This window comes from Sus scrofa, chromosome 13 (assembly GCF_000003025.6).
Source record: "Sus scrofa isolate TJ Tabasco breed Duroc chromosome 13, Sscrofa11.1, whole genome shotgun sequence".
NCBI classification, from domain to species: Eukaryota; Metazoa; Chordata; class Mammalia; order Artiodactyla; family Suidae; genus Sus; species Sus scrofa.
The window spans coordinates 134,312,339-134,338,981 of record NC_010455.5 but is presented as its reverse complement, the minus strand read 5'-3'; the positions used below and the strand labels follow the sequence as shown (position 1 = coordinate 134,338,981).

The 26,643-nt window shown below is 41.5% G+C and overlaps 1 protein-coding gene across 10 annotated transcripts in view; it reads left to right on the top strand.

The window, feature by feature from the left end:
* Window positions 1–26,643, top strand: part of RUBCN (run domain Beclin-1 interacting and cystein-rich containing protein) — a 63,650-nt gene that overhangs the window by 24,639 nt on the left and 12,368 nt on the right. For 2 of the 10 annotated variants that reach the window (XM_021068220.1, XM_021068219.1), the window contains exons 3-12: window positions 9,378–9,461; window positions 10,952–11,111; window positions 12,075–12,181; window positions 13,228–13,384; window positions 14,009–14,542; window positions 18,244–18,339; window positions 19,050–19,165; window positions 19,845–20,052; window positions 20,551–20,652; window positions 23,336–23,410. In XM_021068220.1, the coding sequence (XP_020923879.1) occupies window positions 9,378–9,461; window positions 10,952–11,111; window positions 12,075–12,181; window positions 13,228–13,384; window positions 14,009–14,542; window positions 18,244–18,339; window positions 19,050–19,165; window positions 19,845–20,052; window positions 20,551–20,652; window positions 23,336–23,410 (1,639 nt within the window). Of the gene's footprint in view, window positions 1–9,377; window positions 9,462–10,951; window positions 11,112–12,060; window positions 12,182–13,227; window positions 13,385–14,008; window positions 14,543–16,191; window positions 16,237–18,243; window positions 18,340–19,049; window positions 19,166–19,844; window positions 20,053–20,550; window positions 20,653–23,335; window positions 23,411–26,643 lie in introns of those variants that run through there. The other 8 variants (XM_021068222.1, XM_005670135.3, XM_021068224.1 and 5 more) reach the window with 7 other exon arrangements.

Below are 26,643 nucleotides of genomic sequence, written 5' to 3'. Positions count from 1 at the left end.
GGTATTTTCAGAATTCAGGGGAAAAATTGTCTTAGGTTAGATTTTCTTTATTTGAAGTAAGTTCTCAAAGTGAGGCCCTCTTTTTTTGGCTGCTCCTGCGGCATGTGTAAGTTCTGGGGCTAGGGATCAAATCCATACCACAGTAGCGACCCGAGTGGCTGTAGTGACGACTTGGGATCCTTAACTTGCTGTACCACAAGAGAACTCCAGAGGTGTTCTTTCCTAAAGAGTTTGAAGATACAGAGAAAAGAGTTATCCCTTAACAAGCTGACTTCTCGGTGGTTATCATTATTTAAACATCATTCTAGGTGTTCTCTGGTGGCTGAGGAGGTTAAGGATCCAGCATTGTCACTGCTGTGCCTTGGGTCACTGCTGTGACTTGGTTTGACCCCTGGCCTGGGAACTTCAGTGTGCCCTGGGTGCAGTGAAACCAAACCAAACAAAACAAACAAAACATCATTCCAGGAATTTGGAGGCAACATTGTGTCGTAGATTGACAGAAGTCTTTGGGATCAGACAGAACTTGGATTCCCTTGGGGGAAAAATGATGTAGTAGTTATAATTATGGGTTTTTGAGTCAAACTGCACTTTTTTAAAATCTTAGCTTCATCACTATATGGTATTAGGTAAGTTACATAACTCTCTGTGCTTCTGTTTCCTCATTTGTAAAATGAGGCAGTAATACTGGTACCTACCTCATAAGATTGTTGTGAGCATTAAATGAGATAATAACCTGAAAAAGCTTTAGAAAACATATTAAAGTTATCTGTCAGACATAACTATTAGTGGTATTACTTAACTTTGTAAAGATTTTTCTCATCTGTAAAAATGATGATAATATTATTTATATCATAATGTTTGGTGGAAAGATTAAATAAAACAGCATATAAATTTGCCTAGTACAGTTCATGCTACATAAGAAGTAATTAGTAAATATTCCTTTCTTTTCTTAAGTATCAAGGTACATGTAATCCTATGGAAAAAAATTACGAACATTGGAATTTACAAAACAAGTTAACCCATTGCAATCTGGTTTCTTCCCTTATCACTGGTATTCTTGCTGCTGAAGTTTAAGTAAATCCATGTTACAAATCCAGTGAGCATTTCTCTCTCTCTCTTTTTTTTTTTTTTTTTCGGTCTTTTGGTCTTTTTAGGGCCGCACCCATGGTATATGGAGGTTCCCAGGCTAGGGGTCTAATCGGAGCCTACACCACAGACATGGAAGTGACAGATCCAAACCATGTCTGCGACCTACACCACAGCTCACAGCAACACCAGATCCTTAAACCACTGAGCGAGGCCAGGGATCGAACCCAAAACCTCATGGTTCCTAGTCGGGTTTGTTTCCCATGCGCCATGACGGGAACTCCAAGAGCATTTCTCTTTTGGACACTGTCTTCATGTTCTTCACCGTTGAATATCCTCAGACCTTGACTCATATGGCATTATTATCTTCTGATGTCAAGAAACCTTCTCCTACCTCTGTACCATTCCTTTTTCCTTTCTTTCCCTGAAATCTTTTCCTTTTGGATTTTAGTGTGGGTTTTTTTGACATCCAAGGCATGCGAAAGTTCCTGGGCCAAGGATGGAACCCAAGCCCCAGCAGTAACCTGAACTACAGCAGTGACGATGCTGAGTCCTAAACTGCTAGTTTCCCAGGGAACTCCCAGATTTTATTTTTTAATGGGATTCAGTCCTGTGTCCTTATCTCTTCTTACTTAGTACATTTTCCTAAAACAGTCTCATTCATTTGCAGTGCTTTAACTGTCACCTCTGCACTAACAACCTCCAGCTTAGACATCTCTGCCGATCCACATGACTAGCTTCTGCTGTAAGGCTACCTGTTCTACAGGCCAAGTACAACCTGACCCAAAATGAATTTATTTTCTGTCATAAGATTGCCCTTCCTCCTGATATTTTTAATATTAACCTTTGGCATTGCCAACTATTCAGTCTCCCAAGCCAGAAACTTGGGAATCACACCAAAATGTTTTGTAAGAATCCGATACTTGGAGTTCCCGTCGTGGCGCAGTGGTTAACGAATCCGACTAGGAACCATGAGGTTGCGGGTTCGGTCCCTGCCCTTGCTCAGTGGGTTAACGATCCGGCGTTGCCGTGAGCTGTGGTGTAGGTTGCAGACGCGGCTCGGATCCCGCGTTGCTGTGGCTCTGGCGTAGGCTGGTGGCTACAGCTCCGATTCAACCCCTAGCCTGGGAATCTCCATATGCCGCGGGAGCGGCCCAAGAAATAGCAACAACAACAACAACCAAAAAAAAAAAAAAAAAAAAAAGAATCCAATACAAGTTTCCCAGGCTGGTGACCAATATAGATACTCGATTAGTGGTGCTGTCATTTAGTGGTTAAATTACTTGCTTTTTAGGGCCCACATGCGGCATATGGAGGTTCCCATACTAGGGGGTCTAATTGGAACTACAGCTGCCAGCCTACGCCACAGTCACAGCAATGCCAGATCCGAGCTGTGTCTGTGATCTACACCACAGTTCACGTAATGCCGGATCCTTAACCCACTGAGTGAGGCCAGGGATCGAACCCACAACCTTATGGTTCCTAGTTGGATTTGTTTCCGCTGTGCTATGATGGGAACTCCAAGTTACTTGCATCTTAATAGCAAAAAAGTTCTTTTCTTGGCTCCATTACTGATTTTACATTGTCATCTGGAGTAATCACTTTACTGTATTACAAGTGATTACTGTCTGTGCCGGAAAGAGAAAATGTGTCATGATAAAATAGTAAAGTTAGTGAAATTCTAAAATGAAAAATAATAATATCATTATTAATAAGTAATAATATCTGTGAAAGCAATTGGTCATCAGAATGAAAAATTTTAAAGTATGTGGTCACCTGCAAAATAGCAATAGTGTTAGTAAGTGAAAGCAGAGCAAACCAGACAGATCCATCATACACACATACCTTTAGCAAGCACAGGCTCTAGTGGAAAGAATTAAAAACAAAAGATCCATAGCAATTTCACTGCCACTGTCTTCTGCCTTGTAAAGACCTAAAAATTAAAGTCTGTGTCAAGGCCTTTTTCTTTCCCTTTCATTTCCTCCCTAAAGATTAAGGCTTTCAGTGGCTTCTGGCTGCTGTGTCATCAGAAAGCTATTCTGGGTGTTGTACCCTTAGAGGGGAGGACGAATCCACGATTCATGCAGGTCATAGCTCTTCTGTGCTTTTCTAGGGATCCATTATGGAATGTAAAGTGTATTTTAAAAAATCACTCAGGGCCTTAGGAAAGCTGTAACATGATGACCATATTCTTAGAGGATCTCATTTTCCTTGAGAGTCTGCATCCGGACTACGTTTTAGTCTTTCCACAAGGCAAGATATATTTGACAACCCCGTTTTTGCTGTTTAGAAAAGTGGAGACACTCAATCCCTGAGCTTTCTTAGCTGAATAAAAGTGCAAAGATTCTCCCTTTCTCCACCACTAAGAAGAAACCTGTACTTGGCAATATAGATAGCCCACCCGAAAAATAACAATAATAACAAAAAGAACTCTGTGTATTTTTCTTTTCTAAATATGTAAGTGATATAAGGTTGTTTTTTTATTTTTTTGCTTTAGCACTGCACTCATGGCATATGGATATTCCCAGGCTAGGGGTAGAATTGGAGCTACAGCTGCCAGCCTACGCCAGAGCCACAACCATGCCAGATCCAAGTCGCATCTGTGACCTACACCACAGCTCATGGTAACACTGGATCCTTAACCCACTGGGCAAGGCCAGAGATCGAAACCACAACCTCATGATTCCTAGTCGGATTCACTTCCACTGCGCCACCACAGGAACTCCTATAAGTATTTTTATTTGCTGAAAATTTGGAAAATACTAACAAGAGTTTAGAAGTAAGTTTTTACCCATAATCTCAGCATCAAGTAATAATAATCACTCTTTATCATTTTGGTAGATTTTCTTTTTTTTCTATGCATTTACATACTTTTTGAAATAGTAAAGTTATACTCTATATGTCACTCTGTAACTTTAAAATATTTTAATTTTTAAAATGAACAATACAGGAGTTCCTATCGTGGCACAGTGGAAACGAATCCGACTAGGAACCATGAGGCTGTGGGTTTGATCCCTGGCCTTGCTCAGGGATTAAGGATCCGGCGTTGCCGTGAGCTGTGGTGTAGGTTGCAGATACGGTTTGGATCCCGAATTGCTGTGGCTGTGGTGTAGGCCGGCAGCTGTAGCTCCTATTAGACCCCTAGCCTGGGAACCTCCATATGCTGCGGGTGTGGCCCTGAAAAGACCAAAAAATAAAATAAATAAATAAATAAATAAATAAAATAAAATAGACAATACACTTATATGGTTAAAAAAACAAGTATAAAACCATGTGCAATAAAACATCTTGTTTCCTTATAATTTCGTAGATAACTACTGTTTTCCAGTTTCCTTCCAGAGAATTTTTGTATTTACAAAAACAAATGAATAATTTTCTTTGCTATGTCTTTTGATTTTTCATTTAAATAAAAGCATACTATAATCATTATTCTATACTTTACTTTTTTTCACTTGATATATCTTGTAATTCATTCCAACTCATTATTTACCAAGCTTCTTCATTCTTTTTACAACTGTCATTTTATAATATTCCATTCTATGTGTGTACCATAATTTAATCAGTTCCCTGGAAATGAACATTTATTTATTTATTTGTCTTTTAGGGCCACACCTGAGGCATATGGAGGTTCCCAGGCTAGGGGTAGAATCAGAGCTGCAGCTGCCAGCCTACGCTGCAGCCATAGCAACACAGGATCAGAGGTACGTCTTCGACCTACACTATAACTCATGGCAACGTCAGATCCTTAATCCATTGAGCGAGGCCAGGGATCAAACCTGCGTCCTCATGGATACTAGTCAGATTCCTTTCCACTGAGCCACAACGGGAACTTCTGAACATTTAGATTATTTTGAAGCAGTGCTCTTAGTAACAATGCTCAGTGAACAACCTTGCATATAGGTCATTTGTCCTTTGCTGTAGTAAATACTGGGATTTCCTAGAAGTAGAATTCTAAGGTTAAAGGGTACATGCATTTCAGTTTTGATAGCTATGGTGAAGTTGCCCTCTAGGAGGTCATGTCTCTTTACACCCTCACCAGCATTGTATAACAGTTTCTGATTCTTAATACCTTTGACAGTATAGAGTGCTCTTAAACTTAAACTGTTGCCAATATTGTAGGTGAAAGTTATATTTCTCTTACTCTGAAAGATGTTTATAAGAGCCATTAAAATATTTCTCTATGAACTTTTCCCTTTGTTCGCATTTTCTTTAGATTGTTAGTCTTTTCCTACAGATTTGTAGAATTGCTTTATTTATAAAGGAAATTAGCTATTTGTCTGTAATGTATATTGTAAATATTTTTTCCTAGTTTGTCTTTTGAAATTTCTCATGGTGGCTTTTACTATGCAGAAATGTCTGATTTTTAAGAAGTCAGATTAATCATTTCTCTTAGGGCTTCTGGGCTCTGCATGATGCTTTAAAGAGGCTTCTCTATTCTCTACAGTTATTAAAAATGTTTCTCCATGATTTCTTCTTTTACTTTTCATGGCTTAATTTTTACATTTAAACGATTAAATATGTAATTTATTTTGAATATATTTAATTCTCTTGGCACATGGACCTATTTTTGAACTTCTGTTATGGTCTTTTCTCTATTTGTGTGCCATCATCACTCAGTTTTAATTTTTGGAGCTTTTCCTTATGGTAAGAATAGACCCTCACTCATATAGCATCTTTTGTTATTGATCCCCCCTCCCCCCCCCGCACATTCACATTACTGGTCATTTTATTTTCCTGTTAACTGCCACATCATTTTTTGATAAGGTCAGGAAAAGCCTTCTTATGCAACATAACCTGAATCATTAGCTGATTGATTAAATGAGGGGAATTAAACATTGGTAAGATACATCACTTCAAACATTTTAAAACATCCTAAATTCATATTTCATCACCAGTCTTTGGGTATAGGGACCAACTTTTTCTGTGAGTATGAATGTATTGATGGAGTTCCACATCATCTTTCTTGCATAAATTGCTTCCATAATACATCATAGCACTTCCAGCTTCAATTTCTTTATTCAGTTTCAAGATCTGTAATACTGAATATATAACCTTCTACATTTTAATTTTTTTCCCGTAACTATGAAAGTTGTCTTGCCCCTACTTAATTTGACAGAGTTTTTGTACAGACATACATAAATGTCAAGGAATGAGATTGCTGGATCATATAGCAAGAGTATCTTTAGTTTGAAAGAAACTGCCAATTGAAAGAAACTGCCAAACTGTCTTCCAAAGTTGCTGTACTATTTGTCATTGCCACCCACAATAAATGTGAGATCCTTTTGCTACACATCCTTACCAGCATTTGATATAGGCATTGTTCTGGATTTGGGCCGTTCTTCTCCTCCCCTGCCCCCCGCCTCCCCCTGCTTTGGGCCAGTGTAATAGATATGTATTGAGTTGTTTTAATTTGTGTCTCCCTGATGACATATGATGTACCTCTTTTCACATGCTTATTTGTCATCTGTCTATCTTCCTTGGTGAGGTGTCTGTTAAGTTCTTTGGTCTGTTTTTAAAATTGGATTGCTTATTGTTGAGTTTTAAGAGTCCTTTGTGTATTTTGGATAACAACCTTTTATCATTTGTATCTTCTGCAGATATTTTCTCCTAGTTTGTGGTTTATCTTCTCGTTCTCTTGACATTGTCTGTCACAAAGCAGAAGTTTTAAATTTTAATGAAGTCCTGCTTATCAATTCATTCTTTCATGGATATACCTTTGTTCTTGTATCTAAAAAGTCGCTGCCATATCCAATAAAGGTTTTCTTTTATATTATCTTCTTGGAGGTTTATAGTATTGCATTTTCCATTTAGGCCTGTGTTTCATTTTGAGTTAGTTTTTGTAAAGGGTGTAAGGTCTGCATATGGTTGTCCAGTGTTTCAACATCATTTGTTAAAAAGACTATTTTTGCTTCATTGTATTGCCTTTGCTCCTTTGTCAAAAATCAGTTGACTATATTTATGTTGGTCTATTTTGGGTCTCTCTGTTCTGTTTTACTAATATTTCTGTTTGTTCTTTTGTCAATACCACCCTGTATTGATTACTGTAGCTTTATAGTAAATCTTGAAGTCAGTCCTTTTTGAAGAAAAACATTGTTCTTCTCTTTTAGTATTGATTGGCTATTCTGAGCCTTTTCCCTCTCCATATCAACTTTAGAATCAGTTGTTGATATCTACAAAATAATTTCCTAGGATTTTCAATCAGATTTCATTGAACTATAGATCAGGTTGGAAAGCACCAACATCTTGACAGTATTGAGTCCTCATATCCATGAACATGGATTATCTTTGCACTTTGATAATTTTTAACAAAGTTTTATAGTTTTCCTCATAGAGATCTTTTATATATTTTGTTAGATTTATATCTAAGTATTTCATGTTGGGGGTGCTAATGTATACAGTATTTTTGTGTTTTTAATTCCAACTTCCACTTGTTTATTGCTGGTATGTAGAAGCCATATATCCTGCAACATTGCTACAATAACACCAGTTCTAGGAATTTTTCTGTTGTTGATTCTTTCAAATTTTCTATGTAGAAAATTATGTCATCTGTGAACAAAGACCATTTTATTTCTTCCTTCCCAATCTATATACCTTTTGTTTCATTTTTTTTTTTTTTGTCTTACTGCATTACTGGCAAGGTATGTCCTGACTTCAGGGACAAAGCATTGATGAAACCAATCCAGAAAAAGAGTTCTCATTGTCTGGGCTTTCTTGTACAACCAAAAGACTGTCAGCTGGTGTTTTATCTTTTCCTTCAAGGCTTGGGGGTTAGCAGATTTGTAGATGAGGACAATCCTGATCATAAACCCAACTGCATTTGCACAAAGTGGTGGAGTTAGCCTATCCCTTCCTGTCTTAAATCCTGGTGCTTGCTTTTCTTCTTTACTAGTAAATGTCCTTTGTGACATTTTTTTTTTTTTCCAGAATAGGGAACTTTCATCTGCATTGAAAACCTGTTCAGGCAGATGTCCTTTCTCAATTATTTGCTTAATGGTGTGTGGGAGCTCATCTACTGCCTTTTGGTTAGCAGAAGCTGCTTCTCTAAACCTCTTTCTAAAATTTTCAAACCATCCTTTGCTGGCATTAAATTCTCCATCTTCATTTTACTTTGAGTTGTCACATAATGACTTTTTCTTGAATCTTATTAGAGCCTACGGGGTACAGGCCTTTCCTATAGCAATCCTGTACCCACATAAAGCTGCATTTTCAATATGAAATAAAAAAGGTATTTTTCCAAAAGTACAAGGTTTTTGTGCCTATTGGAGTAGCTTCACAAATGTCCCCCCCCCCTTTTTTTTTTGCAATGGTCCTTATGCTGGATTCATTTATCTTGAAATGCCCAGCAGTTGCAGCTGCAGGCCTCAATCTATGGTACATATCAAGAAGCAATTCAACTTTTTCTTGTAATGTTATGTCTTTTCTCTGCTCCTTGGGAACACTGCCAGCATCACTAGTGGCACTTTGTATGGGTCTACAAGTGTTACTCAGGGTCCTTAGCATTGGACTAAAATAAACATGATGAAAAACACACGAGAACCGGGAGAGGTCACCTTTTACTGCAATATGCAATTTACCGGGAAGACAGACTACTAATATTTAAATGAACAGAGTTATATGATGTCTTAAGTGGACACTCGCAGTGCTAGAGCTCACAACAGTAACAACAAGAGGTGGCTACGAAATTATTACCTTAGTACAGTATATGCTATAGGTAATTTTATGCACTTATGATGCAATACTGAATCTTTCTGTTTGCTTATATTTCTCTTGACTGCGAATGGCACCATAAGTGTTTGTATGTGTGAGTTTTCATAAACTTTAACCTTTTAATTATAGGTTTGTATATATTTTATGGTAGCAAATGATAAAATAGGCTATTGCCTATGTATGTTTTATGCATTCCCAACATATCTAACGTCTTACTAATTTTTTCAATGTTTCTAGGCTATGTGGTTGGTCTGAGAGTTATTTTCAAATGGTCACAAATCTCCAAAAAATTTTCCAATATATTTATTGAAAAAAATCCACTTTTTTTTTTTAAACCTGTGTTGTTCAAGGGTCAACCATGTAACTTTCTATAACATATGGATGTATTACCTCCTTGAAAGAATGAGTAAAGTAATTTCTAACAATTATCCTTTAAAGCTTGCACATCTGTTTATATTCCTTTGATTGCTTTTGTTGAGGCAAAGGAAGATTATGTTTTTCTTTTTCCTCTCTTTGAATGTCAACACTAGAACTAGGTGTGGTTCAAAATGAGGATTTGTTTACTGTATGTGTTCCTGAAACAGGTGTGTTGCCGCCAGACTGACTACTGGCAATTTGTGAAAGACATCCGCTGGCTCAGCCCCCACTCAGCCCTTCACGTGGAAAAGGTAAGAAGGGAGGGTAACCACAAGGCTTCGTGGTTTGATGTTCTGTATGAAGAGTCTCCTAGGCTAGAAGGACAGTATATGAAGTTCCCTAATTAACTGAGGAGAGGAAATTATTCCTATGGGACTAATTTGGAGGGGAGGATGATTTACTTTAAAGAATAAACCTTGCAAATCCAAGGCTACTTTCCCTCCTTCTGGGAAAGATGTGAAAAGTTTTTGTTACTTTCAGATATTTGCAAATATGGGACCAGAGTGAAGCTTATCAAATTCCAGGGCAAATAGCAAGAAGTTTTCTGAATGGTTGGGAGTAAATGGGACTAAGGTGATGATGACTGTTTAAGAAGAGAATGTACCAAATAGAGAAATGTGAGATATCTGGAGGCCAGTATCAAACAGAGCCTAATATGTTCCTGGGAGTTTTGGCTGTTGTAGCACTCTACTCTCCTGACCTCTCAGCTCACACAGTACCCCTCATTTCCAACCAGGGAAACAGAGCACCAGGAGGATAGGTGGCTTTGCTGGAGTTCCGCAGCTAATTCCTGATCGATCGCTGTCAATATTATGTATTTGCTTATTTATCTCTTTATCATGGAAATTTTCAAATATATTCAGTAGTGTAATGAACCCCAAAATATCCACCACTCACCTTCAGTACCTATTGATTCATGGCCAGGCTTGTTTCATGTATATCACACCCACCGCCAGATTCACTGCTGAGATGATGTCAGGAAAAGTAACCTATTTTTAAATGATCAGGATACCAAATCATAGGGTGTTAGGCTCTGACATTTTTTTATGAGAAAAACCTAGAGCCTAGTGATTTTCTTATGTGGATTTATTGTCCTTATCACTTTATTTTCCCCACCAGACCCCCCTTCTAACTTTCCTTTCTAAAATATATTGCTGTAGTTATTTCCTCTAAGAAGCTGACTGAAATTGCCATCATACTTTTTCTTCCCCCACCACTGATCCTGGGCTATGAGACCTTGCTTTTAGAAACAGCCAATTGAGGGAAGTTCCAAATAGGGGAACTTTGCTGTGACTAGAGCCAATGAGAACTGATCAGATGGTTTCTATTTGGAGAATCTTTGGTGTCACTTTTCCCAGGTTTTTCTTGCATTCTTTTCTGCAAACTACCTGAAATAGAGGACTATATGAGAGAAGCCAGTAGGTCAAGTTCATTCTTGTTCTGAATGCTCCAGAATAGATGCCACTTTGGAGTTAGAACATAAAGCGACAGATATAGCAGCTCTGTCTTCTCCAGAAGCTACTATCAGGTCTTAACTGCTTAGTCCCTTTCCAGTGGCCCAAGCCAGCAGTGGAGCCATTAATCCCTTCCTTCCCTGTCCTTTCTCTAACACCTCTAGTTGATAGCTGGAGGACAAATACCTCTGATTGCCTTCTCTTACCTGTCTCAGTTTAGTTCAGGGCCTTAGGCCTCAATCTTGCTGGATTTACCAGGATATATATTTTGACTCTTTGCCTTCTAGTTCATCAACTTGCATGAGAGCAGCCAGAGCAGCACTGATGGCGTGAGCGAGCGTGCCGTGGCAGAGCTGTGGCTGCAGCATAGTTTGCAGTGCCATTGTCTCTCAGCCCAGCTCCGACCTCTACTGGGGGATAGACAGTATATCAGAAAATTCTACACAGGTAGGTGGAGGTCACCCCAGCAAGGACTGGTGCATGTACTTCCTCATTCTCTTCCTCTTCACTCTTCCTTTATAGATTCACTCTTATCCCAGGGTCTCCTACTTTCCCTTGATGCCACAGAGATTCTAATCAGAAACATGTGTTTGTTCTTCTCTCTAACCTTCTATGTAAACACAGTCACACTTTACGCTAAGGTATTCACTGCTTCCATACACACAAATCAATAAGAACAACTACTATTGGAGTTCCTGTCATGGCTCAGTGGTTAACAAACCCAACTAGGATCCATGAGGACACGGATTCGATCCCTGGCCTCACTCAGTGAGTTAAGGATCTGGCGTTGCCATGAGCTGTGGTATAGGTCACAGACGTGACTCGGAGCCCACATTGCTGTGGCTGTGGCCAGCAGCTGTAGCTCTGATTAGACACCTAGCCTGGGAACCTCCACATGCCTCGGTGCAGCCCTAAAAAGACAGACAGACAGACAGACAGAAAGAAAGAAAGAAAGAAAGAAAGAAAGAAAGAAAGAAAGAAAGAAAGAAAAGAAAGAAAGAGAGAAAAGAATAACTACTATTTACTCAGTTTCCTATGTTCCAATTACTGTTATGTATTTTTTATACATATATGTTGAGTAGCAGTCCTGAGAGTTGGGTATTAATATTCTTGTTTTCTAATCAGGAAAGCAGAGTTCAAGCAGGTCAGGTAATTTGGCCAAAGTCACTCAGAACCAGAATTCAAATATGGATCCTTGAAGCCTCTTGTCATGGCTTGTCTGCTATACTGCACATTAATTAACCTCTTCTCAACTTTGTCTCTAGTTCCTTTCTGTCCACAGGGTATGATTCACCTCAAGTCACTTTTATCTTTTCCCTCTCTCCTTCCCTGAGCTTCTCCCAAGGCCTTACAGGGAGGCTAAAGTTCTCCCTACTGGTCTCCATCATTGTGATAGTTTTCTCTCCTCAGATACTGCTTTCCTGCTAAGCGACGCCCATGTCACAGCCATGCTCCAGTGCCTAGAAGCAGTGGAACAGAACAACCCTCGTCTCCTGGCTCAGATTGATGCATCTATGGTAAAAGGGTCAAGGGAGTATCTGTATCTATATTCTGGCCTCACCATGATGTAACCCTCTGTTTCAAGCTACTTCACTTAGGAAATTGTGAACTGAAAGGCTTTTATTTAAAAAAAAAAAAAAAAAACAAGCCTTACAGAAGAAGAGGAGGTACCACTAAGTATTTGTTGAAGTAAAAAGTCTATTTGTAAGTAAGCTTAGGACTAATTGAGGAAGGAGTTATCTATTTTCTAAAAAAATACTTAGTCTAAGTCAGCACCTCCTTAAGGGTAGGCTTGACAAAGAGCTGGGGAGAAGACAGATGGTTTTGAGTCAGGCTGGCTATAGATAGAGCATTAGATCTATTGTGGCCTAATGTAACACAGGATCATTTTTGTCCATGAAGTACAGAGAAAATTTTGTTGTTCGATGTTGCTTATTATTAACTCTCCAATTTATTCATCCCATCACTAATATAGTGTCTCAGCTAGAGTGGAATCACAGTCCCTGTTTTTTTTATAGAGGGATCCCCTATCTCTCCTGGTTTCTAAATTTTGATTCTTGCTTACCATCTATTGAATACTTTCTCTGTGTCAGTCATGGTGCTATGCACAATACATGCCTCGTCTTATTTAATCCTCACGATTTTATAAAATAGGCATTTATCTAATTTTATAAAGGAGGCCACTGAGGGGCAGAGTAGATAAGTCACTTGCCCAAAGTTTGGACCAAATAACTTGTAAGTGATAGGGCCTGGGTTTGAGCCAAGTGTATCTGACTCCTGACTCCACGTGCATAGTCTTAAGCACTTTGCCGTGCTGCCTCCATGATTAAGCACTCCTTAATTGGATCACCTAGGATTCCAGTGGCAGAAGCTGTGGTGTGTGGCAGGACTTCAAGGTTTCAGAGTTGTGTGCTCTATTGGAGGATAGCTATGCTTTACCTTCAGTCTCTGGCAGCAGTTCAAACCTGCTGCCAAAGGCAGTTCCTGCCAGCGTTTGTAGCGCTAAGTGCTCTTCCTCTGAGGGCCTCTGTCCTTGACTCTGACACATGTTTTTTCTTTGTAGTTTGCCAGAAAGCATGAGAGCCCGCTGCTGGTGACAAAGAGCCAGAGCCTGACAGCTCTGCCTGGTTCAACATACACCCCTTCAACCAGCTATGCTCAGCATTCCTACTTTGGATCCTTCTCTAGCCACCAGCAGTCTATACCCACTCACAGCTCAGGTATGGAGGGAGCAAGGGGTAGTTAAGGCACATATCCCCGGCCCTGGAAAGCAAGAGGACTTACTGGGTGCTCACAGGCTGGCTATAGACCGTCGGGTTGGTGCAGTTTGTCAGGCTTCATGTCTTAATATGGAAATCTTAAAGAAGTATATGCAGCTAGCCTAGGATAATTCAGTAGAAGCATTAAAGTAACTGAGAAAAGAGATATTGTTTTACTTTCCCCTGGGTTTCTAATCCACGTTGCCAAGAAGGCATTTCTGTAATAAAAGCTAGCTAGCATTGATTCAGTGCCTGCCATTTGCCAGGCTGTGTTGTGATCAATTTGTATATATTCTCATTTGATCCTTAAAAGAATCCTCTGAGGTAGGTGTTATTATTATTGCTCATTTTATAGATGAGGAATGCATACTAATAAGCAATGAAGCCACTGTCTCAAGAGCTCATGCTTTTGGCTTAGCTGCATTTTTTATTTACCTTGTGTGACTTCATCTTTTCTGAGGTGACACCATGTGTCCTGGGCACCCAGTAACGATAGGGAGTTTTGTCCTTACTTGTGGAGAAGCCCTTCATGTTTACCAAAGGCTTCTAGCTCACCTTTCCCTTCCATTTATTTTTATATCCTAGAAAGAAGATCTACTTCCTTTTCACTGTCTGGCCCTCCTCGGAAGCCTCAAGAAAGCAGAGGGCATGTCTCATCAGCAGAGGATCAAACCATCCAAGCTCCTGTGCTTCCAGCATCTGCATTAGCCAGGGACTCCCCCTCAACCCCAAATGAGATGAGCTCCAGTACTCTGACCAGCCCCTTAGAAGCATCCTGGGTCAGCAGCCAGAATGATTCCCCAAGTGATGCCAGTGAGGGGCCTGAGTACTTGGCCATTGGCAACCTGGACCCCCGCGGCCGGACTGCCAGCTGTCAGAGTCACAACAGCAATGCTGAGAGCAGCAGTTCCAATTTGTTCTCCTCCAGCAGCTCCCAGAAGCCAGATTCTGCTGCTTCCTCCCTAGGGGACCAAGAGGGAGGTGGGCAGAGCCAGCTGTCCGGTGTCCTTCGCAGGTCTAGCTTCTCCGAGGGGCAAACACTCACTGTCACCGGTGGGGCAAAGAAGAGCCATACTCGCTCCCATTCAGATACCAACATTGCCTCCAGAGGAGCTCCAGGTAATGATAATCTCCAGCCCTCATCAGTAAGGGGCCTCCTGAATGTAGGGTAGGAGGCAAAGTTTGTTCTTAAGAGTCCTCAAATGGCAGAAAGAGAAGTTAAGTTTCTGTTGATGTAATGAGTATCCTGCTTATAATGAAAAAGAAAAGTTTGTAATGTAATGTGGCTATCCAAGAAATCTCTCTGGGAATATTTGTGTGTGTTCCTTTATGCCTTGCTAAATAGTAAGTACTTTCCTGGATCCTTTCACTAGTTCTTTAGCATCAGAAGACAGTGTGACTAATCACAGTTCAACTTCTAAATGCATATCTAAACTGAAGGGAAGTACTAATGAACTTTAAAAATAGTCCCATTAAATTCCTCCCCTTCCTGTGATTGCTGAGAAGTTTGGTCAGGATGTAGCAATGGTATAGGAAAGGCAGAGTGATACTAGGGTTTCCTTACTGAAACCAGAGATAATAGTGTATGTGGGATGATGTGACCTAGTAAATAAGCAGGTGGGGCTGAGTGCTACATCACTAATTCAGGTTGAAAGGCAGTCAGGTAAGGAGGCCCTGGCTGCTGGGACCTCCCTCACACAGACACCAGCTGCTATCTGAGAGCACCCTAGGCATGGCCAGGCTAGATCTCGCTGCTTTTGCCATATCCCTGCCACCATCTTTCCTAGGTTTTTGGTGTCTGGCAGGCTTTGGTTGGGTTTCATTTGTAAGAGAATCTCCCAGAAAGCAAGCAGAACATGGACTTTTGTGCTCAAAGCCAGTTCTGGGTGGAAAAGCCTCAGAAATAAAATATAAAAATAAAACAAGGAGTTCTCATCATGGCTCAGTGGTTAGCAAACCTGACTAGGAACCATGAGGACTCGGGTTTGATCCCTGACCTTGCTCAGTGGGTTAAGGATCCGGCGTTGCCATGAGCTGTGCTGTAGGTCACAGGCGCGGCTCGGATCCTGCGTTGCTGTGGCTGTGGCGTAGGCTGGCGGCTATAGTTCCGATTGGACCCCTAGCCTGGGAGCCTCCATATGTTGCCGGTGCGGCCCTAAAAAGACAAAAAAAAACCAAAAAATAAAAAAATAAAACTAAAAATTAAGAGCTAAAAAGGAAGATTTCCTTTCATGGCCTAAGCTGTAATTTCTAAAAGGTGAAAGCTAAGGTCCTCATCTGAGACTTCTGAACTGCAAACTTGTGTCTCTGTGTCCCCTCAGGGATGTGGTTTGGCTCATTGGAACTCTAGGAAAAAGAAAAAATCTCCAAATCAAAGCCTGTCTTCCCACGAGCTTTCTTAGATGTGAAGAGTGTTTGGGTTAGAACCTTCCTTCACATCGCCTGGAACAGACCTGGTATCTGCTGTACTCCAGGCCACTGGCGTTTGAGCATGTAAAACTTCCCTGCCCCCATTCTTGAATCCATGTGGATTCCAGAAACCACGGTAACCTGCACTGGAAAAGGGAGCTAGAGAAAACCTAAGCAGAAGGATCTGAGGGAGTGTGGGTCCTGTGCAGCTTCTCACATGACTCACCCCTCCCTCTGCGCTAGGGTTCCCTCTCAGGAGTTAAGCCCCCACCTTTGCTAGATAAGAGGACACTCTTTTTCTCACTCTGTCTATTCTCATTTTTCTGGACTCTCCTCTGCACCTGTCTGTCTACGTACAGGAGGCCCCAGGAATATCACCATTATAGTTGAAGATCCCATTGCAGGTTTGGGAGCCAGTCCTCCTCCTCGTCCACCACCATCCTCCTCCTTCTGCTCCTCTGTGACCATCTTGCCTAGTTCAAGAACTTCCTTTTCCATTCTGGTGTCAATTCACGTCTGGTTAGTCTGGTCCTGTAGCGGTGTTTGGACCTTTTTGTAAACTGATACCAGTATTTTGCATGGTATGTTTTCTGCCCACCACTTCCAGATGCCTCATTCAGTCTCTCAGCAGCTTCTGGGAGGTAGACTTATCCATCTTGTGTTGCCCAAAGATAAAACTGAGGTGTGCTTTTTGTGTAATTCATCATAATGAATCAATCAGTGGCAGAATGTTTCTTACAACTGAGTACTGTGAATTACCTTATTTTCCTTGAGTTAACACCAGAATGTGTTTTCTCCCCTTCCCATGGTCTTGGATTGAGTGCATGTTTTTTGCCTCTCCTACAGTTCGTTGTTCCCTTTTTCTTTCACCCGTCTTCCTTCTCCTGTAAATTTCTCCCCCACCCCCTCATCCCAACCACTGCACGGGATTTTTCTAGTGACTTCAGTCTGTTTCTTTCATTTTTATAGTAGTGTTCAATTAGAATTTCATGTAACCTTCTGGGTACCATAATGCATGGAGACAGTGACACTAGAATGTGTCTGCAAGACAAAGTGGTGAGGGAGAAATGAAAACTATGGCTAATGCTTCATGAAGCCACTGAGTATGTTAGCTTTGAAAAGAGGTTAAGGAGGAACAAGTTTGTAAGACCATCGTTTAGAAGAGCGTTGTTCTCAAGGAGATGAGAAATTGTAAGGAGACAGATTTCAGATCAGTATAAGGAAATTCTTAGAATTGTAGCTGATCAGCTGAATGGGAAGCATAGGGAGGTGGTAAGCTCAGTGAGTGGGATGGCCTCGCCATGCTACAAAGGAATAGGGTTCCAGTCTTGGAGTTTGTGTTGTGGGCTGAATTTGACTGTGGACCTCAAAGTTCCCTTCCAAGTTTGCCTAGACATCACGTGCAGTGATTGCTGGTTTGTAGTGAGGAGCAGAGCCCACTGTGAGGACCACCAGGAGAACACAGAGTTATCACTTGCCATGCAGTGGCATTTTTTTTTTTGTGAGAGGAGCATCTGACAAGTTGGCACCATCTGTCAGGGAAATGGCTTGGAGACCGTTCAAACATTCATTCTCCCAGAGCATCCTGCTCATTTCTCAGGCACCCACCTGCTTTTCTGCCTGCTCTTCTTCCCTTGGCACTGGGAATTTTGTGCTTCCCGTTGAAGGATGTCAGTTTCCATTTCCTGCACGCCATACTTGCTGCTGTTTCTCCACTCAGCTCTTGCTGTTCCCTGAAAACTTTTACCCAGGTTCTCCCTACTTTGCTGGCCTTCTCTGGAAACCTTTCCCTTCCTTCTCTGGGAAGACTGGGTCTATAGCCTTGTGACTGAGCCCTTTGGTTACAAGGCTATCCTCCTTGGCTTCTCTAGCATTGTCTTGATGCTTCTTTTAAGGACATTGCTGGGTGTTATTTTGTTGTTCTGCTGGTTCAGAAGTGTGTTAAATTTGCAGGTACGACAGATTGACATTTCAGGTTCAAGAGAGGCCATATCTTAGCGTTACCTTAGTGAGGTTAACCCTTTGTGCTTATCTCCACTTGAGGACCATTTTCAAAATTGGTTCATCAAGAGGGTAGAAATTGGCTGACATTCCTGAAACATTTGAGAAGAAGATGGAAGAAGAGAGAACCAAGTTCATGAACCCACTTGGATTTGATTCTTTTTCGCCTTGCTGTTGCCACATTCCGGGTTGTGTTTTCTCTTTTCGCCTTAGAATACCGTGACTTCCTGTCTCCTTTCCTCCATGTGTTCCCGCCTTCTTGGACTGTTCCCTGTTGCTGTGCCACCTCTCTCCTGCATGGGAGGGCATTGGGAATGGGAGCAGTTAAATGCTGAAACTCCGAAGTTGGGAATGTTTGTGTCGCTCACCTCGTATGTGTGTTTTTACTCCCTGGTGGCCACTGACACTAGAATCCTGCAGTGATAAGTCGAAGTTGAGAGGCCCCTTGTCCTACTCTGGTCAAAGCAGTGAAGTCAGCTCTCCCAGCTCTCTGTACATGGAGTATGGTAAGTGAGGACTAGGAAGGCCAGGGCTGCAGCCGTGTGTTTTCTCTGCTCCCCTTGGACCTGCCACGCTCTCAGCTGTGTGGCTCATCTTAGCTCTGTGGAGGGTACACACTGTACAGTCTCACCCTCCCTTTCATCATTTCAGCCGCTGTGCTAGAAATCACAGTGCCCTGCCATTTCTCTCGCTCCTCTCTGCCTTAGGGGTCCCACCCTCTCTTATGCTGTGGGTGTTATCACGGTGTACGTCTGGTGAGCCAGGTGGAATGGTTCTCTGAGCGGGTGAGAGGGACTTTGAAGAGAGGCCTTTGAGTGACTGGGCTTAATTACCAGAAGATAAGCTCCACGTGGACATCATCCACGGGATGAAGCCGTTTGTTTCTTTGTCTGACTCTCAGCACAGGTTGTTTATTTTTGTTTTTGTGGGGTAGGAGGACAAGTATGTCATCTTTAAATTTTGGTGGTCAAAGGATTGTCTCCAGGCTCTCTTCCATTTATTCTACCATTCTCTAAACTTAGGGGCTTAGTGTTCTGGGATTCTGAGATTCAGAGAAATTCCTTTAGAAAATACACACCTTTCCAACCTGTTATCTGGAAGGACCCGGGAGCATCTTTGGTGTTAAAATCATCAGGCTTTTCAGAGAGGCTTGGCTGTAAAGAAGATTTGCTTTTCACATCAGGGCTTTTTATATCCACGTTCCCTTTTCCCTCAGAGGGCAGTCAGTACCTGGGCTCGGGGGAAGGCATGTTCAGAAGACCATCAGAAGGACAGTCCCTCATCAGCTACCTCTCTGAGCAAGACTTTGGCAGCTGTGCAGACCTTGAAAAGGTGAGGACTCTAAGGAGCACCTGAAAAGCCCAGGAGTTGGGAAATCTGGCCCGAGGCACTCTGCTGCTGCTGTTATAAAGAGGTTTTGGGTGCACTGCAGGAACCTTGGGTGTAGACTTCAGGTAAAGATAAGTCACAGTAAAGATAAGCTCAACAAGTTCCATCTCTGAAAACCTCTTCGGGGAGTCTGTGTACCTCCTTGAGACCCAAAATACTACATTATTGTCTTAAAAACTACTTTGATCAGAGGAACATTAAATTTTAGTCGCATGATTATTGATTTCTTGATCCTGGAAGCTTAGCTGAAGACTTTCTCTAGAATCAGCTTCTATATTTTGTTCTAAGGCTCAGATATGTAATAAATAATGTCCCTGTAGCATTTTCAAGCTTATAAAGCATGTCACATTTACCTTAGCACTTTCTCTAAAGTGTATGGCTTTAGGAAAGATTTGACATCTTTGCTGTCATATTTTTTATGGAAAGTGGGACATGATGGCCAGGTGTGGGCAGATAGAAGAGCAGAGAGAATGTAGAATAGGTTTTCTGGCCATCACTTTTCCTTATGGCAGAAGTGTGCCTTTGCACTGGGTGTTTCAAGTAACAGCAGTGCACATCTTGGAAGCCACTTTGCAACAGTACAATTGGTCAGGCGCCCCTTTTTCGTGCTCTCTTTCCCCAGGAGAATGCCCACTTCAGTATCTCAGAGTCTTTGATTGCTGCCATTGAGCTGATGAAGTGCAACATGATGAGCCAGTGCCTAGAGGAGGAGGAAGGGGAGGAGGACAGTGACAGGGAGATCCAGGAACTGAAGCAGAAGATCCGCCTTCGTCGCCAGGAGATCCGCACCAAGAATCTGCTCCCTGTGTACCAGGAGACTGAGCACGGAAGTGAGTGGGGTCGCTTCTTCAGGGCTTCAGGATAAGACTTGGTACCTTGTGGGCTTTCTTTTTTGTCTTCATATGAGATGCTATACCCAAGCCAAGAGTTCCTTAGAAAGATTTTCTGTGTTCTAATTTTTTTTGTTGTCTACCAGACCGGAGTCCTAGAGCTCGAATTTATTTCCTACCTCAGAAATATCTGCCAAAAACTAGATTTCTGATAGGAGGAGAACTAAGGCCACTGGTCCCAGATTCATTTCCCAGAGATACTTCCCACTTCCCAGAAATACTTTCTGTTTATATGAAACTTGCATAAGGATCAAACGAGAAGAGGCTCTAGCCAGAAGAGCTAGTTTCTATTTCCCCACTGTAACTCCCAGCCAAGTATCCTGTTTCCTTCTCTGTGAAAATGATACCAGGTCCCTTTTGTTTTGACCCTGGAAAGAGTAGGAGACCTCTTTCTGTCCTGTTTATTACCTTCTTTTTTTTTTTTTTTTAACATAACAGGCTTTCGCGTCACTTCCAGCAGCTCCCAGTTCAGTTCACGTGATTCAGCACAGTTCTCTGACTCTGGTTCTGCTGATGAAGTTGATGAATTTGAAATCGAAGGTACGAATTAACACTTTGTTTCAAGGGAGCCTTCATTAGCTGTTTCTTGCAATTATGAATCATAGTCCGAGAAGCTTTTCCTAAGTAAGGAATGTTATAGGGTTCTTTATGGAATGTTGTCACCTGTTGTAAAGGATAACTTCTCCTGCTAAAAACAAAACCCATTTAAAATTTAAGCAGAGAAGTTCCCATTGTGGCTCAGTGGTAATGAACCCAACTAGTATCCATGAGGACGTGGGTTCAAGCCCTGGCCTGCTCAGTGGGTTAGGGATCTGACGTTGCTGTGAGCTGTGGTATAGGTCACAGATGCAACTCTGATCCTGTGTTGCTGTGGCTGTGGTATAGGCCAGCATCTGCAGCTCCAATTAGACCCCTGGCCTGGGAACTTCCATATGCCACGGGTTTGGCCCTAAAATGACAAAAAAATAAAATAAAATAAAATTTAAACAAAAAAGAACACTGAAAGGAAGTGTTCCAGTGGTGTGGGCTGGCTGTTGATGTCACCCTGATGCTTCTTCCTCAGTGGCACCTTTCTCTCAGATTCTCACTTTCATTCCTCTTGCTGATAGCCTAGAGCTAGCCTATACCTACATGAAATTAAAATCCTCTTCTCTTGTGTCCCATAACACAACTGACATTGTTTCAAAGTGTTTAAAAAGAAGCATTATTATAATGCTAAGAAAAAAGGACAAAGAGTCCCTGGGTGGAAAAATGAAAAAGGGAGGAAAAATCAAGTTTACAAAGTAGAGCTTTATTTTCTTTCCTACCAGTGCTAACTTGCTTAATGGAATGACAGACTCTTGTTGTGAACATCTGCCTAGAGAAGTGGAGGGGCTCTTGGAAGGCAGTTGTGTTAAATCAGGTTAACCCATGGTTAATGGGTTAATCCATTACTGAAAATCATAGATTTCTTCAGCTTCCAATCAGTGCAACCAAAAATGAGGAGATGGAAAACCCAGCAAACAGTTCAGGAGTATAAGCTCTTCCCCCATGAGTGGAACCAAGAGTAATTTTCTTACAGAGGAGAATTGTATCTATAGTTCTCCACTGTAACATGATGACAAATACATCTCTTATTGCAGGAGGCTCTGACTTCCTGTTTATACCAGTCTGGAGAATCCATTCAACTCAGGCTGTGGTGGCTGGGTTTCTTTCCTGTTCAGAAATACAATTTTTTTTTTTTTGTCTTTCTAGGGCCACACCCAAGGCATATGGAGGTTCCCAGGCTAGAGGTCGAGTGGAGCTGTAGCCGCCGGCCTACACCATAGCCACAGCAGCACCAAATCCGAGTCAAGTCTGCAGCCTACACCACAGCACATGGCAACGCAAGATCCTTAACCCACTGAGCAAGGCCAGGGATCAAACTTGTGTCCTCATAGATGCTCGTCAGATTCGTTTCTGCTGAGCTATGAAGGGAACTCCCAGAAACAGTTTTTACACATATTTTCCCAGGTCTCCAGGAAGTTTTTCTTCTGTGTTCTTAGAACCTTCTGATTTTCTTTTCATAACACTAATAGTCACTTAAAACTCCATTTTTCCTTTAGGTGTGATTTTCCAACAATTCTTTAGTTCCCTGACACCATCTTAGTGTCCTACAATTCACTTCTGACTCTAACTCCTGGAGTTAGCACAGAACCCACAGGTTAAGGGGTCAGTCCCATGAAACTGCTCCCTTTTCAGATGCCAGCTCCAAATGGGGTCACTGTCCTGCCTGCACTTCTCCCTGGCCAACTGCAAACCCAGAGGTTCCCACAATTCCCCACTCAGGTTTGATAATTCACTAGAATGACAAAGAACTCAGGGAAGCACTATACTTAGTATAGTTTATTATGAAGGATACAGATGAATAGTCACATGAAGAGGTCATAGGGCAAGTTCCCAAGTGTCCTGAGCACAGGAACCACAGTCTGTGATTGACTTGATCTCCAAGTTAGAAGAAAATAAGAGGCTTCTGCCCTCTCTTTCAGGACCAGCAGTCAGAATTCCATGTGGGTAATTTTAAGGTAAATCCTAAACATGCTACTTCACGGGCTGTGGAACAGTCCACTTGACTACAGTCTGTTCCTTGCAGCAAAGCAAGAAGCCAGGGGGAGCTTTTCAGATTGGAAGGAGCCAAATTTGAAATAGCCTGCCTGGGTGTGGCATGAAGTGCACTCATATTGGAAACTATTGCTGCATGTGTGGCCCCAGAGGAGGTGTTTAATCAACTCTCCAGTCAGTTCAGAACAGAAATCCTTAAAGGAAACGACCTTTAGGGCAGGGTTTCTCAACCTCTAAGCCAGATAATTCTTTACTGTGATGGACTGTCCTGTGTATTGTACCATGTTTAGTGTAATTCCTGGCCTATTTACCCTCCAGGTGCCCTTCTTCTCAGTTATGAAGATAAAAAATGTCTCCAGACATTGTCAAATATCTGTAGTGGGTGCAAGATCCTCCCTGGTTGAAAACCACTGCCTTAGGAGGTCTTTAAGGCTAGGCTGGTTTGGGGAAGCAGCAGTAACTATCTCCCAGTCTGTACTGAGAACCTGCCTATGGATGTAGCTTTCTAAAAGCATTGTTATCTTTTGGAGTAAAAGTTAAGTCCTAATTCCAAGAACTCATGGTATAGAGCTGTCTGTCATTCTCATTGATTTACTTCCTCTCTGAATGCTAAAGGGCCCCTTTTATAATCATTGTTATACAGATGGTAGTGAAGGATCTAACCTGACTCATATGTCAAAGAATGGACTCTCCTTGTCAGTGGTCTCCCTGCTTTCAGGTAGCTTGTGTTGGAAGTGTGGGTATGCTCATACATGCATGTGTGTGAATGTTTGCACTAGCTTTTGTACATACTGTATCATGTGACAGCTTTCAGGGTTATGAGGACTAGGGTTTGGAGAACTATCTGGGGAAAACTGGGTTTAAGTCAGCCAGGAACAATTCAGATACTCATTTTCTTCTTCCTCATGTGACCCCAACAGTCCTTCTGAGATTGTCTTTGTTGCTTCTTCCTTATGGTGGTACGTGTAGATTAAGTGGTCATTGTGGCTGATACAGGTAGTGGACAGTTTAGAAAGGAATGGTCAGCTGAAGAAATTTCAGTTCCAACCTATATAGCTCAGTTACTGCCACACATTCAGACAGCAAAAGTCAGAATGGTATAAAGCTTAATATCTCTTCAGAGTTTCGAATTTGAAGAGCCAACTTTCTGGAAGCTGTCTCTTCTAGGTACTTCATATACAATTAGGATTTACTGCTGCAAATGTCTGGTCTTGGTAACTGCTTTGTGATCGAAACAAATAGGCTTTCTGTAGGTGGGGTTAACTGAAAGAAAGTAGTTTTCTGCTCAGTGGCTTTAAAACACACAAAACAAAAAAATTTGGGGCTTATTATTTTAACAGTTAATTATTTTATTTAAAATTTTAATTCACAGTTGATTTTAACTATTAATATTGTAAGCTGCTAACGTTTGGAATAATTATATGTATAAGATTAAATCAGGGAGTTTCCGCCATGGCTCAGTGGTAACAAATCTGATTAGTATCTAGGAAGATGTGGGTCTGATCCCTGGTTTCCTCGCTCAGTGGGTTAAGGATCTGGCATTGCTGTGAGCTGCGATGTAGGTCACAGATGTGGCTCGGATCTGTCATTGTTGTGGCTGCGGCGTAGGTCAGCACCTGCAGCTCTGATTCGACCCCTAGCCTGGAAACTTCCATATATCACAGGTGTGGCCCTGAAACAAAAGAAAACAAAACAAGAAAGATTATATCAGAGAAACAAAAGTAATTAAGTACCTTTTACTCTACTCCTGACCTGTCGTAATTTATTCTAACATAGTCTTCTCATGCTTGAGAGGTAACTATCCTAAGTCACTTTTAAACTGGCATCTAATTTGCATAGGGAAAATTTAATATAAAGAATTGTTAACTGTAATGGGGGGTTGAAGTAATGGGAGACTGCATCATAAGGAGTACGGAGAACTCTAAAGAGCACTGGAATAGCAGATATAGGCAGCAGTCACCATCCCTAGGACTGAGATGGAGCCTCAGGGAAGGAACAAATGTAGAAGAGAGTCAGATTCCCCAAGGCTGAGAACCAGACTACCTGGGTGGTGGAGAAATTCTCTGAAGCTGCAGAAGTGCCCTGAGAGAGTGTCAGGGGATGTCATCCTTGAGAGGTGCCATGCCAACAGCTTTCACCAGGAGACCATTCTCTGGGGTGCTGGAGGAAGCTGCCCCCCAAGGAGGTGTTGTTCCTCAGAACTCAAGGGGTGCTGGGAGAAGTGGTTCCTGAGAAGGGCCAAGCTTGTGGCACCTGCTGTGAAGCTTTTCTGGGAGGTCCAAGGGAAGTCATGTATGGGAATCACCACCAGTGCTGCAAAACCTCCTGAAGCCATATTTATCTAGGGAAAGTCACTTGCACTTTCCCTAAACTGAAAGAAAGTGTCTGCCCAGAGGAGTACCCCAGAGCCAGCCAGAGAAACCCCTGTCACCTCCAGTGTCCCTCCAGTGCCCTCTACTGACAAAGCGTAACATCGCGGCAGCTGGCGGAAGATCAGTGTTTTTGAAACACTATCACAGAGCATTGTCACAGAGGAGACAAAAAGAAGGGCGGTTTTGGAGATGAAAGGCAGTAAATTGATAACTGGCAAAGTATATAAATAAGAAAGTTCACGAACTATATTTTCTTATAAGTTTTAAAATTATATCCAGTTTAAGGTAATCGGTTGCTCCTCCCCACCTCCCCCTTTTTAATATGTATTTTCTCCTAAAACAAGAATAATTGTAGCTCTCCATTTTAAAGTGTTTCCTGCTGAGTCAGCAGTTATAGAAGATTCATTAGAGTCAGATTTCTGGATATGTCAGGTGTCACCTTATCTGCTAAAAGGAAAGCAGGGTGGAAACCAACATCACATTGGCCAGTAAATTCTGAAGTTGACTCTGTTCTTCTGCCTCACTTATTTTACTTAAAGATGTACAGATTTTACTAGGGTACCAGGGTTTTAACCAGTTCTTTCCTGATCATATCATTGTCTGGACCTGCAAAAATTCTTATCACGTCATTATTTTTGTTTTTGTGTTTGTATCTGTTTTTGAACTTTTTTTCAATCATTAGCAATAACCCCATCCCATCTAAAGCATCAGAAGCATATGAAATCAGTTCTTGTTAAAGAATTAATAAAAAGTTTCGTAATTATGTTCATTTCCATCTGGAAGAAGAGCTTCTTAGACTTCTTTCTAAAATGTTCTCATTTGGGATGTATTTAATCCATTTAATTGAGTAGCTTTCTTCTCTCTCTTTACTCCTTTTTTAAAATTTTATTTTTTCTGCTGTACAGCTTGGGGACCAAGTTACACTTACATGTATACATTTTTTTTTCCTCCCTTTGTTCTGTTGTGATATAAGTATCTAGACATAGTTCTCAATGCTACACAGCAGGGTCTCATTGTAAATCCATTCCAAAAGCAATAGTTTGCATCCTCTTTCTCTTTAATTATCTTAGGCACTGGTCTACTTTTTATCTAGATCCTTAACTAGTGTTCCAACCACATTAACTTAATCATCTGCTTGAACTGACAGAGAATCAGCAGCTTTCAGCAGAGGCCTAGTGTACACAAGGCCTCCATACTGACATGACATACGGGTGTCATGTCCCTTTTGACATCAGGTGCTGCCTCTCCTCTCCACTCTTGGGGTGAGATCATCACACTCAAACCTGGGTAGTCTTCTAGTCTTGGAAATATTCATGATTATCTAGGAAGTCATTGCACCTCTGGTAAAAAAGAAGAAACATGATAAAGTATGACTTGACTTTATTTTCCAAAGAGGGGAGACTTTTTTTTTTTTCTTCTCAAAGACATCCTCTATGTGAGGATGAAGAAGGGCCAAGTAGTTTTTATAAAGACAGTGATTTTTAGCAACTGTAAATTGTCAGCCACCTTTCTTCTTTGGTGTATGGTGTTTTCTTTAGTAGCCTGGTCCTAAGGTAACAACATTTATTAGCTCTTTTTT